The sequence below is a fragment of the Cynoglossus semilaevis genome, chromosome 14, assembly GCF_000523025.1.
Source record: "Cynoglossus semilaevis isolate Cse_v1.0 chromosome 14, Cse_v1.0, whole genome shotgun sequence".
In the NCBI taxonomy this organism is placed as follows: Eukaryota; Metazoa; Chordata; class Actinopteri; order Pleuronectiformes; family Cynoglossidae; genus Cynoglossus; species Cynoglossus semilaevis.
The window spans coordinates 12735696-12748251 of record NC_024320.1 but is presented as its reverse complement, the minus strand read 5'-3'; the positions used below and the strand labels follow the sequence as shown (position 1 = coordinate 12748251).

Here is a 12556-nt window from a genome sequence, read left to right as displayed (position 1 = left end):
TATATACTTGATTAGTCAGTTAAATAATTGTGTTTTTGTAATAGGCAGCATGCAAATGTGAGTATTTATTTATTTAATTTTTATTAAAAGTGTAAATCCAGATCTAACGTATGAACTTTTCATTCAGCAGCTGCTTAGTTTAGAACATAACTGTTACCTGAAAGGTCATGAATACTAAAATTGTCTATAAATGTGAAACATGTATGTACTTTTTTTGTGGTTTGCAGAAAAGTAAAAAACTATCAGAAATCAGTTAACAGTTGACATGTCAGCAAAAGAAAATCAAATTGAAATAAGACATCCAAAGAGAAACGTAGTTTCATGTAAATTAAAAGAACTACCCATCATTTACTTTTAAAATCCATCAAGGTGAAGTAACTTTCATCAGCTAATTTCTTCATTTATATCATTTATCCATTAAAAAGGAAAGAATAATATTAACGCAAATGGAAAAATACACAATATATGAAGTGACTGTGATCAAACTTTTCATAATAAAGTGGCATGCAAAAATACACAGTACAACAAAAATGTGTTTCTGGTCTTTAAACCCTTGGTCCGTGGTACTTCAGAGGTACATGAGTAGTGAACCTGTGACCTGATTTTTTTGTTGTTGTTTTGATTGATACAATTTTTATTTTACACTTAGAGTGTTTTCTAATTTTATACAATATTTATCAGGGAATCCCTGCTCCATTAATTCAACAGTTATGGGGTTATTGGACTGGCAACCCTAACCCTATCCCTTGTGTTAAAGCAATAAATCTATAATTGACATGTGTGAAAAGCTTCATTAAATTCTTCAATGTAACAGAAATTATTTTTACACATGCAATACACAATACAATAATACATAGTTCCGATCTCTCAATCTAAAATAAATTGGAACGTAAAGGTATTTGAGACAAGATAATATAAAGACAGAAACAAATCTGAAGAATATGACCACAAGAGGGCACCAGAATCAAGCAATAAAGCAAGTCCAACTCTTAAATTAGACGTACTGTACTTCAAATTACAAAAGTGAGCGACTCAGCAGCAGGACGTGGTAAGTCGTAAATTATACGTTGATGAATTCATGTTAATTTTACGCTATGATTAAAAACCTAAACGTATTATTATTATTATTGAAAGACGAAATTTGTTGTTCCATGGTTTAACAAATGTTTCCTTCATTTTTTTTTATTTTAACTTTGATTAGTCAAACATCTTTACAAAATTAACTAAGGGCTGGCAGACCTAAAGTGGCTGGTGCTTCCAGAGAAACCCATATTTTTAGAACAATTCTCTTGCAGCAGTAATACAACCCAACAATTCTGTTGTTTTGTTTGTAATAAAGTCAAAAATTTTGTTTTGTAAAAATGAAAATGACAGTAATGTAGTACCTGATTCTTAGTAAAACATCTACAAAAAAAGTCACTAATGTAAACACATAGAGACTTTAAGTATAAAAACAACTTTCTATTTTGAATTACGGTGCTAATTAGTAAATCATTTATGTTTAGCTCTGTCATATCTGTCATGTTTATAGTCATACACTAATATCGAAAAAAACCCACTGACAATCATTGGTCTGAAGTAACCAGTTTGTTTGGTGACGACATCACCGTCGTCGTGACTTAAGCGCGTGAGAGAACGATAACAATAGTAGTATAGCTATTAAGAGTAGTTAAGGACAGTACGGCTAGGACGACATTGCTGCTCCTCTCGGAGAGAAAACTCCTGTCAGAGAAGAGTGAAGAAGGTAAGAGAGTTTCAGCTACCGCGGTGAGGAGGAAATGAAACATTTCACCTGCAAACTTGTTTTAATATGACTTTTAAAAACGCCTCGTGTGTATATTGACAAAGTTAATACCCATGAGTATCGGACGTATTACTCTATGGCGCTAAACTGGTTTAACATATATTATATTTCTTACCACCTTAACGTAACAAATATCCTCTGAAAACGACGTTGAAGACCAATGGCTAAACAAGTAGCAATGGTGTGTCTTAAGAAACCAGCAGCAGGGACAGGGGTTCCTGGAGAAGTTTAATATATGACTTTATTTCCATGTATGACTGTGTGACTGTAACGCTGACGGTGCTGTTATGGAAGTTGAATACAACTTATTTTAAGCATCAAAACCTGAAACTTGAAAATGTCTCCCACAGGTCAGATTAAACATTATGTCTGGTAGATTTTGTCCCATGAACCAGACATTTGACATCGCTGTCTAAGAACGACTAAAAGTGTGACTGAAAGTAACACTAACTTTTCTAATCTCTCTGGATTACCTTATTGTATGTGTGGTTAATCTTGTGTTTATAGCACATATAAACCAGATTTACTGCTTGGATATATTTCATTTGTGTTTGTTTGTAAAGTAGTTTAGCAACTCCAGCTCCAGATCATGACCAGAGCAGGAGCCACAGAGAAGACAATCATCTAGATAATAGTATCACATATGTTGTGGACATGGAGCTGCTGTAACTGCTGCTGCTGCTGCTGCTGATGATGATGATGATGAGGAGGAGGAGGAGGAGGCAGATGATGTGTACACCAAACTCCTCTGATTTGTTAGGCCACATTAAAAAGTGCAGCACACAGGTTCAGTCAGTGTATCACTGGAGCGTTGTTTGAGATGGATTAAATCTGGAGAGTCATTTCCCCCTACCAGATTATAAAGTGAAAATGTTGCAGGATAACGACTTCACCTACAGCTGTCATGGACAAGTCTGGTCTTCAACTTCAACTTCAACCTCAACCTCCCTCTGTTCAGTTCCTCTCCGTCTAGTTTAGTTCCATAACCTCGTCTTTAGTCCTGTAGACTTGGTCACTAGAAGCTGGATTCATGTCAAATGTAAGAACAGATCAGATCTTCTACTGAGCTCAGTGTTGTCATCAAACTGATGCAAAAGCTGCTAATATTTCTAATTACAAAACATTTGAGACATTCTGCAAAATCTGGAGGCAGATGAATCGATAACTCCAAGCCTTAGTCAGTGTAGTGGCAGGTGAGCAGAGTATTTTCCTCTAATACTCTAGCCAGTCTACTCCAAAGGTTAGGTCTGTTATTAAATCTGTGTAAGATTAGATTAGAAAGTTGAAAACATCTCACCTGTAATAACAGCACAGAGCACAACAGCTGTAAAAATCTAGAAGAGATTTTAGTCGTTAGTTTCACTGTGAGGAACGTGAGACGTCGTTTTTGATTTGTCGAGGATTGATTTGTTTTGTTAGCCCATTTGAGAATTAGAAACATCCCGACTACATACCTCACAGGTGCCTGCCGTCACTACTTGATGATCTGCTGAAATTCTTTTCAGACAGGAGGTTCAAACAAGTTTGTCTTAAGCCCCCAGTCAGGAAAAAAAAATTCTGCAGGACAAGAACGTACAGGATCATATTACTCGAGGGACCTATCTATAGGTTTCCTGACTAGAAAAGATTGGAAAATCCTCCACTGCACATACAGTATATACACGAAGAGCGAACAAGGAACACGTCCCTTCCTGATGAGAAATATGTGTCTTCCTACCTTATGTACAACAAAAACATTACATTTTCTCCAAATATAAACTTGTCTTTGCTTCCTCTCCCAGTTTATTCTCTCCTCCTTTCTGGTTTGTCACGTCTTAAGAATCATGTCGTGGGTAAACAAATTAAAATGTTTTGTTACTTTTCAATGCAGGGCAAGCGGGAAAGGAAATAGGGAGAAAATGTGTTTTTTTTTTTTTTTTACAAACCTTTTCCCCTTCATTTTATCTCCCAAACGAAAGTCAGACTCTTTTGATGTTTTAATGTCTGTCTGTGTTAGATTATGATGTTGCGACTGTGTTAGCGTGGGTGACTAACATGGGTACTTGTAGAGTTGTGTTAAGCAGTTCTCTCCAAGGAGTGGAATGGTGAGGAACCCGTGTACAGAGTAATATTGACAACATTCCTAGAATAAAATAGACTGATGACATCTGTGGACATCAAAATTTGGGAATTCTGGGAACAGGACACCTCAGGCGTGTGAAGTACTGCCAGAGTCAGCTGTGACACAAGCCTGAGAAAGAATTAAAAGAACAAAAATAGAACATTTAACTGTTCTCTCTTTAAAGAATGCACCAATAAAAGGCATTATTTTCATTTATTTAACAGCATTCGATGGATTTCTAGGACGAAAACAAGATTTAAGGACCACTGGTGAAACCGGCCTGACCTGTTCAGTAGGAGCTGGAAGTACAACGGACTGCAGAGGGAGTTCTTGTTTAGGCTAAATTCCTAAGAGGAAGTGGAGAGAAGACCGATGTCTCAGCTATGCATCACATAAGGACTACAGTAGCCAAACTTCGGCCGTTAACTGCTGTGCACACAGCTCAAAGCCTCTCACAGCCCAGACCAGTGGCACTTCATGCCAAGTCAAGGACGTTTCCGCTGGTCAGGTGTTTCAGCACATCACTGGTTACTGAGCCCTTCCTCAATGGAACCAATTGCAACTATGTGGAGGAGATGTACTACGCCTGGCTAGAGAACCCCAGAAATGTGCACAAGGTAAATCCTTCAGTGTGGACATGACAGCTTCTCATTAGTTGAGCAGCCGAACTTGGTCGATAAACATTGTCTGTTTGGAATCTTTTCACCTAAGATGAGGTTACATCCTGACTTAGATTCAAGTCACTTTGGAGTAGAATAGTCTTTATTGTCATTGTACAGCAGGGGTACAACGAAACTTTGTGTATATAGACAGTAAATTTAAAATAAATCAATTAAATTACGAGATTAGTCACAAATGTATGACAATAAAGTTGAAATGCTACAGAAATAAAGTCAAAATGTATTAATGTGAGAATAAAGTCATAATTTCTACAAGATGAAAGTCTAGATTTAGATGATGAAAAGGTTAAATGAATTGGGTTTTATTCACATAATCTTTTTTTTAATTCTTAGTGTGGATCTAATACTGCATTGTAGCTTATACAATACTATTTTTTATACTATTTTTTGGCAAAACTGATAAAATAATATCCTGTGAGTTAACAATAATCCCCTCTGAGATGTTGTCAGCCAAACAGACATTTATACATATATGTGTTACAACTCATCAATCAATTAGAATTGACAGATTAATCACACATTAGCGGATGATTCATGATTAATCATGGTATTGACAATTGATATTGATATTGATATTGATAATTAAACATGATTAATCAAAATTCCGAAATATGACAAAAACATGTGTAAGTAAAACAAAGACCCAGGAGCTCAGAGAGATGAATGTGTTTCATCTGATTCACACCTGTTTGTATTTGACAGTTATCAAAACCATTGACTTTGACTAAGTATAATTTAAATCATCCCAAACATTAGAACACACTGAGCGTTGAAACAACGCTGAGTAAACGGACAGTGAAATTGTTAGACATACTCTGCTTGTCATTTTTAAAAAAAAAAATTAAATCTGAAGTCAAGGGACTAGACACAGGATATGGTCTTATCTCCTATACTACAACAGAGGGACTAAATTAGTCTTTTTTCCACTCTGTCTGTTCAAGTCCTGGGATGAATTATTCCGCAATGCCAGAACTCCTCACCAACCTTACACTGGCACTTCTCTGGAGGCTCGGCCTGATGTGGAGAAGGTGGTGAAGGATCATCTGGCTGTTCACTCACTAATTCGAGCTTATCAGGTAACACACACACACACACAGATTTTACACATTTTTGTCATCATTTATAACTGATAAAAAGGCTTGACATATAGATATACTCTACTGTATGTTTGTACATACAGTAGAGAGAATAATGATGAAAAAAAAACGGGTCTGGCAGGGTGTGAGATGTCTCGTTCTGCACGACTTTCCTGTCCTCATGAGTGGAGCCTGCGTACGTCAACACACTCACGACGGAGTGACAAAGAGGCCAGCAGCAGCTGTGTGTCTGAGTTGTTCTTCCTGAGAACACGAAAGAAGTGCAGCTGCAGCTGAGGCTTCTTTACAGCATTATTATTATCATTATTATTATTATTATTAGAAAACTGCCTTAAAGTCCCAGGACCTTAAAGTCCCTGCTGCACCAGGACCTCCCTCATCAGTGTCTTCAGTCACCTGATGACACTGATGAGATGATCCTGAACACAACACACCAGCAATTTTCCTACCTTTGACCTCAACTGTGTCTGTCACTGTGCAAATGTCTACAATGTAAAAAAACAGAGGAGTCAATGTTTTAATCTCAAGCTGACTTCACATTGTGTTTACATAGGTTAGAGGTCATCACATAGCAAAGTTGGACCCTCTGGAAATCAGCTGCGTGGACTTCAGCAGTGCTCCTTGTACCCTTGGAGTCCAGAACGTGGGTAAGAATCTTCGATCTGATACAGATTCACATTGTTGTCATCATTTTTTTTCCTTCTATCTCCCGTCCTTATCTCATTCACTGACTACAGTGTCTCGTTTCCCAGCTTCAAAGAAACAGCTCGATTATTGACGAAGTACAGAAATGTAATTGTGTTAAAGGTATTGTCTGATTTATCATCGTTTGCTGCACATTAAACATGAATAATTAGGAATAATTAAAAATAAAATAAAAAATATATATAAAATATGTAAACAAATCATGTGAAAAATATTGTATGCTGCTGGAACAGAAAGACAGATAACAGCAGGTAGGTGTTTCGTCTGTTTCACCCTGTTTTTATTTGTGAGTTATCAAAATGGAATTATCAATATGGTAAAAAGGTCAATTCATATCATGCCTATATACATACAGTATATATATATATATATATATATATATATATATATATATATATAAGCGTAGACATTTTAAATTTCCTTTCAAGACAAACTGGTGTTTAGCAGGTGACACGTCATCAATACTGAACTTCATTTATCTAAGGACTTATTCACAAATATATACGACAGGATTTTTCAGTTAACGACTTAATAGAAAGAGTTAAAGGTCATTTGCTTGTGACTTTCTAAGAAGTTGAATTTATTAACGTGGTCACCAATAAAAGTTTTACTGAGCCTCTTTACAGCTCCTTGTTAAGTAATTACTAGTTAATAACACAGTAAAAAAGTAAACTTGTACTACACAGTGTTTTAAACACAAAAATACTTTATTATTTTTAAAAAAATACCTACCGTTTTTTTTGTCACTGCAGTGTGAGTGTAGCTGTGTGTCTACTGAAATTCATGTTTACACCGTCTGTAGATATTTATGATTTCTGTGGACACCAGATAAGACACTTACGGTTGATAGTTTCACACTCCTGTAAATGATATATGGGGCGGGAGAGACTTTGCCTGTTAGTGATCAAACTCAGTGCCACAGGAGTATGTGTACCTTGGACTTGGAAATGTATTATATTCAACTGTTTTATGAATGTCAGTTTTAATAACTGCGGATTCAAACACATGACATAACCTCTCTCCCCCCAAACACACACCTACGTCTGTTTATAAAGTAGGTTTTGCTTTTGTTTTTTAATAGCTTTTTTTGCTTTGTTTTCATCTTGTGTGGTTTTTCAAAGTGAGAGTTCCACGGTACATACTGTATGTTAAAAATAGCCACAGTGTGGCGACAAGAAAGACAGGTAGCCCATAGTGTTAGCTGAAAGAAATATTCCTAGTTTCCCAAACCGTGAAGAGGACAGTGATACAGCTCACACTCCAGCATTGGTTTTTTTGCTGTCACCAGATGTTGTTTGATTAAACAGTACTGTAGGAGTCCATAGAACTTGGTCGGTGCTATTGACACCTCCTGGAGTTCCTCATTGTTACATCATTGTTCACATCCAACTGCAGGTGGTGCTCAGATTTGGACAACTTACATTACTGCTTTGAATAACTGATGGTTGAGCCTTAGTCTGTCGATTTATATTTGATCCAAAACTTAAGAACAGAGTGGGTGATCAGGGATTACTGTAGTGACGCTGCATCCTTGATATATAATTAATCTCCTTATCAGATAAGTTGTACATTGTGTGTAAGCTGTCAGGAAGAAGAGGCTGTGATGAGTTATTCATTGATTTTGTTTTTTAATTACATGTTTATACAGACCAAGTTCCTCTGAAGGTGGGGGGGGGGGCTGACCGTCTGATGGTCCGACTGTCAATGTAGTCCCACCTGGGAAAACTCGAAGAACTGTTTAAGTCAATGAGTTATCAGCTACTATTGATTTTGAAAGTAAAAAAACCCCGTTATTTTAAATAAAAGGTGTGTGTGAGCAGCAGAAGTGTAAACAGACGGTGGTGTCTGGGCCGTGTCCTCGCTGCCTCTCTCTGTGCCTCACCTTTGCTCAGCAATCAAAGAGGACACGCAGGGTGGACTCAGGCTTATCAGTGTGTGCTTCATCAAAATATTGCTGTGATTAGATTGCACACAGACAGTACTGGATCAACAAAAAAGCCTCCTGCCTGTGTACGGCGGCTCCACAAAGAGAAGAGGAACTGCAGCAGCATTTTGTCAGACATGTTCCAGCAGCTACAGAACATCCACAGAGTTTTTCCACTCTGTGACTCACCTCTGTTCACTCATACCAGGGTATTCACTGAAGATTCTGATCATTCAAGACAGGCCCAGATACAGCATTGTCATACGACCTCTTCTCTCTGTCTGTTCATTAACTCACCGTCTACTCTGGTTAAGAATTACTGACGTTATGAAGTCAATTTTTATCAACTATAGGTAAAAAAATCAACATAGGCCGTTTATTAAACGGGCTCATCTATATCCAATTATGTTTATTATTTTCCCTGTGAACGAACTCAGATATTTCATGCTAGTTTTATTTTTCAAATCAAAATAACCACAACTAACATTCAGATTTATCAAACCAGGAGTGTGAAAATACTCTCTTTTGTGTTTTACTTTGATGAACTGTGCATGTATCATCAAAACACACGTCAATCCTAAATATATTTCCTAATAACGGATCGTGCACGTATGTATATATGTGCATATATAGATATATGTACATACATACATATATACATACTGTATATACACACATAAACAGTATGTACATCATTTAACAACCAGAGAACAGACTCAGTTGATATTAAATAGACCAAATAAATAAGTTGTTTTCAATATAAGACAAAACGTCAACAATGTCAACAGTTTTAAGTCTGTTGATTTCAGTTCACCTCACTCTCTTCCACATTGTGTCTGTACTCCAAACCCACACTGACCTGGAGCAAACACTCATTTCTCTCTTTCCCAACAGGTTTTTATGGTTTAGCTGAGACTGACCTGAACAACATGTTCCGCCTCCCAAGCAACACCTTCATCGGAGGCAGCCAGAACACTCTGCCTCTTAGAGAGATTATTCAGCGCCTAGAGGTAAAATTCTCAAAAAGATCAACATACAGACATACTTCATTAGTGGAGTGGAAAAATATCTGGCTTTTGTATAAATTAAGATAAGTAACAGTATTCACTTTAAATACTTCCACTTGAGTTGAAGTGTAAGTGTTTAGGGGTCGTGAATATCAAAGTGTGTTTTTGTTTCCACTGTTCAGTGTCAGTTTGATCAATCGGCCCGAGGATGTAGACTAACCAGTTTAGGGGAGATGAACAATCACATGACAAAAGTTTACACAGCTCTCAAAACTAATATTAACAGTTTCAGTTTTTTAAAATGTAACACTTTGAAGTTATAACATCTGTCCTGGAACTTTTCGACTTAACTTTGGACGATGAGAGAGTCAGAATTACCAAGCTGATGGCTAACTGAGACAAACCCTCTATGCCTTCTCTCTGTTGACTAGACGGCCTACTGTCAACATATCGGAGTGGAGTTCATGTACATTAACGACTTAGAGCAGTGTCAGTGGATCAGGCAGAAGTTTGAGACTCCGGGAATCATGCACCTCAGTCTGGAGGAGAAGAGAACTGTCATCAAACGGATGATCCAGTCCACAAGGTCTGTCTGCACTGACAGAGCGCTCCTCTGTGTTCCCCCGGAAAAGAAGGATTTAGGGCTGAGCTGTTGTGTTGTATGATGAGAAAATGATATGAAAAATGTCTCAGTACCTCCACCTGTTCACAGGTTTGAGGAGTTTCTCCAGAGGAAGTGGTCGTCCGAGAAACGTTTCGGTCTGGAAGGCTGTGAAGTGCTCATCCCAGCTCTGAAGACGATAATCGACAAGTCCAGTCAGAGTGGAGTGGACAGTGTGATCATGGGAATGCCCCACAGGTGAACATACTGTACATCCAGAGTGGCGTCCCCACTCCCTGTTTATTGAGATTGTTTATCATTTTAAACATTTTTTGGGGTTCTACAAAAAGCTGAATTCAACAGCTAAAGTGTTCACTCACCCGTTAGCAGCAACACGTGACACTGTGGGTAGAGTTCAGTCGCACTGATCACTGATAACCCGGTGTCTTTTCAGAGGCAGACTGAACGTACTCGCCAATGTCATCTGCAAAGATCTCGGACAGATCTTCTGCCAGTTTGACTCCAAGCTGCAGGCAGCCGATGAAGTAAGAACGTTTTTTTTTTATAGCCCTGAACGTTCTGACTGTGTTGTTTTGATGAGGCAGTCAGCCCTGTCTGTGGTAGAAAATGATGATGATCCTAATGGTCTTGTCTACTAATGCGTCCAGGGATCTGGTGACGTCAAATACCATCTGGGGATGTATCACAGGAGGATGAACAGAGTCAGTGACAAGTACATCACAATGTCTCTCGTGGCCAACCCGTCCCACCTGGAGGCAGTGGATCCTGTGGTGCAGGGGAAAACCAAAGCGGAGCAGTTCTACAGTGGAGACACTGAGGGCAAGAGGGTAAATATTATTATATAGATGGGGAACAGACACTTGTTTATTCTACATGATTTACCAACGGTTATTTCATTGTTTTACAGGTGATGTCTGTCTTGATTCATGGGGACGCTGCATTTGCAGGACAGGGCGTCTTGTACGAGACATTCCACCTGTCCGACCTGCCCTCGTACACAACCCACGGAACCATACATGTGATAGTCAACAATCAGGTGTGTGCTCACAGGAACCATCTAAACCTTGGAAAACAAGTTAGCCTATCATACTGAGAAAATGTGTCTGTGATGTCACTGAAGACTGCACTTGACTTCTCTGATCTTCTGTCTTTCTGGAGAGGTTTCTCACATGTTAAAATGATGCTCTAAAGCCTCCAAGTTGTTGTCCTCAATCGTCCCCCTACTCTAAACACACACACACAAACCACCTAACTAAGGTCTTTTTTGTCAGTGATGGCCTTTTTGAATTCTGAGGTTGTGTTCGGGGAACAACTCTAATATGTTGACCGCTGGGTTAGGGTATGCAGTGTTTCTATTGATTCCCTTTTCTGTGAATTACCCCATAATGGGATGAATAAATGGCTTTTTAAAACTTAATCTTAGAGTAATAGTAAGCCAGGTTGTAGTATTGAGAGTTTTCCTCCCATCCTGTTGCACTTCCACATCTCAGGTCCACAGAATATGACAATAGATTTAATCCAGGTCCACAGAATATGACAATAGATTTTCAATGTTCTCCGTTTAAAATAATGATTTGGCAAAAACAAGTTTTTACACTACACTTCTGACCACTACCAAACCCAGGGGTCTCACTCTACATTCTATACACTCTTGTCCTGGTGTCATTTGGTACAAACCGATACTCTATGGGTTTTATACGTATGTATTTTATTTGTGTTTAGTGTTTTCACCCGCAGAAGGAGAGTCCCACCAGCAGTACTTCTTTAGGTTGGATTTGGATACATTTGCACTGACCTGTGAGGAAGTGTCGTGTAGACGTCACACCTCTGTGTATGAAGTAGTGTTGGCACTGTGTGTGTTTGAGCACGAGCCAAACCACGACGACACACCGAGCGGGAAATGTTTACAAACACTTTTATTATCTTAACTCATTAACAAAAAGCTAATACAAGGAACCAAATGATTTTGTATTAAACAAAAAGTCTCCAAACAGAAGCTGTTGGCACATTTGACAGTATATCAACAAAATAAAGACAAAATTAATTAAAAACAAACATTAAACATTAAAAATAAATAAATAAAATCTAACTTTCTGCACAGCTGGACAGAAAATGAGCAGAGCTTTTACACCAATAGCCAATACAATTCAAAACACTGTCTCCGGCTTTCCAGTGAACAGAATTTCACTCCAAGTGTTTAGCACTAGTTCCATTCATGCCTCTGTATGTGCCCACAGATTGGCTTTACCACAGCTCCGAGGATGGCTCGCTCATCACCCTATCCTACAGATGTAGCCCGTGTCACCAATGCCCCCATTTTCCACGTCAACGCAGACGACCCAGAGGCTGTGATGTATGTGTGCAAAGTAGCCGCTGAGTGGAGGAACACCTTCCACAAAGATGTGGTCGTAGATCTGGTTAGTCTTGTGCCGAAATGTCCAAAATAAAAAAGCATTTATTCACGTAAACTGTGTAAACACTGGACAGATTCAACATGAAGTTTTAAATGTTGCATCTGTATATTTAGGTGTGTTACAGACGAAATGGCCACAACGAGATGGACGAGCCCATGTTTACACAGCCACTGATGTACAAACAGATCAAAAAGCAGAAGAG

At 38.4% G+C, this 12556-nt stretch overlaps 1 protein-coding gene across 2 annotated transcripts in view; it reads left to right on the top strand.

Moving 5' to 3' along the window:
* Positions 1-1016: 1016 nt before the first annotated feature.
* ogdhb (oxoglutarate dehydrogenase b) overlaps positions 1017-12556 on the top strand; it is a 19165-nt gene continuing 7625 nt past the window's right edge. The window contains exons 1-12 of one of the 2 annotated variants that reach the window (XM_025062509.1): positions 1017-1048; positions 4130-4522; positions 5527-5661; positions 6236-6329; positions 9206-9321; positions 9750-9904; positions 10031-10177; positions 10374-10464; positions 10588-10767; positions 10848-10976; positions 12178-12357; positions 12468-12556. The exon at positions 12468-12556 is cut by the window's right edge and continues 64 nt beyond it. In XM_025062509.1, the coding sequence (XP_024918277.1) occupies positions 4289-4522; positions 5527-5661; positions 6236-6329; positions 9206-9321; positions 9750-9904; positions 10031-10177; positions 10374-10464; positions 10588-10767; positions 10848-10976; positions 12178-12357; positions 12468-12556 (1550 nt within the window). In that variant the 5' untranslated portion in view covers positions 1017-1048; positions 4130-4288. Of the gene's footprint in view, positions 1049-1134; positions 1745-4129; positions 4523-5526; positions 5662-6235; positions 6330-9205; positions 9322-9749; positions 9905-10030; positions 10178-10373; positions 10465-10587; positions 10768-10847; positions 10977-12177; positions 12358-12467 lie in introns of those variants that run through there. The other variant, XM_008325164.2, reaches the window with a different exon arrangement.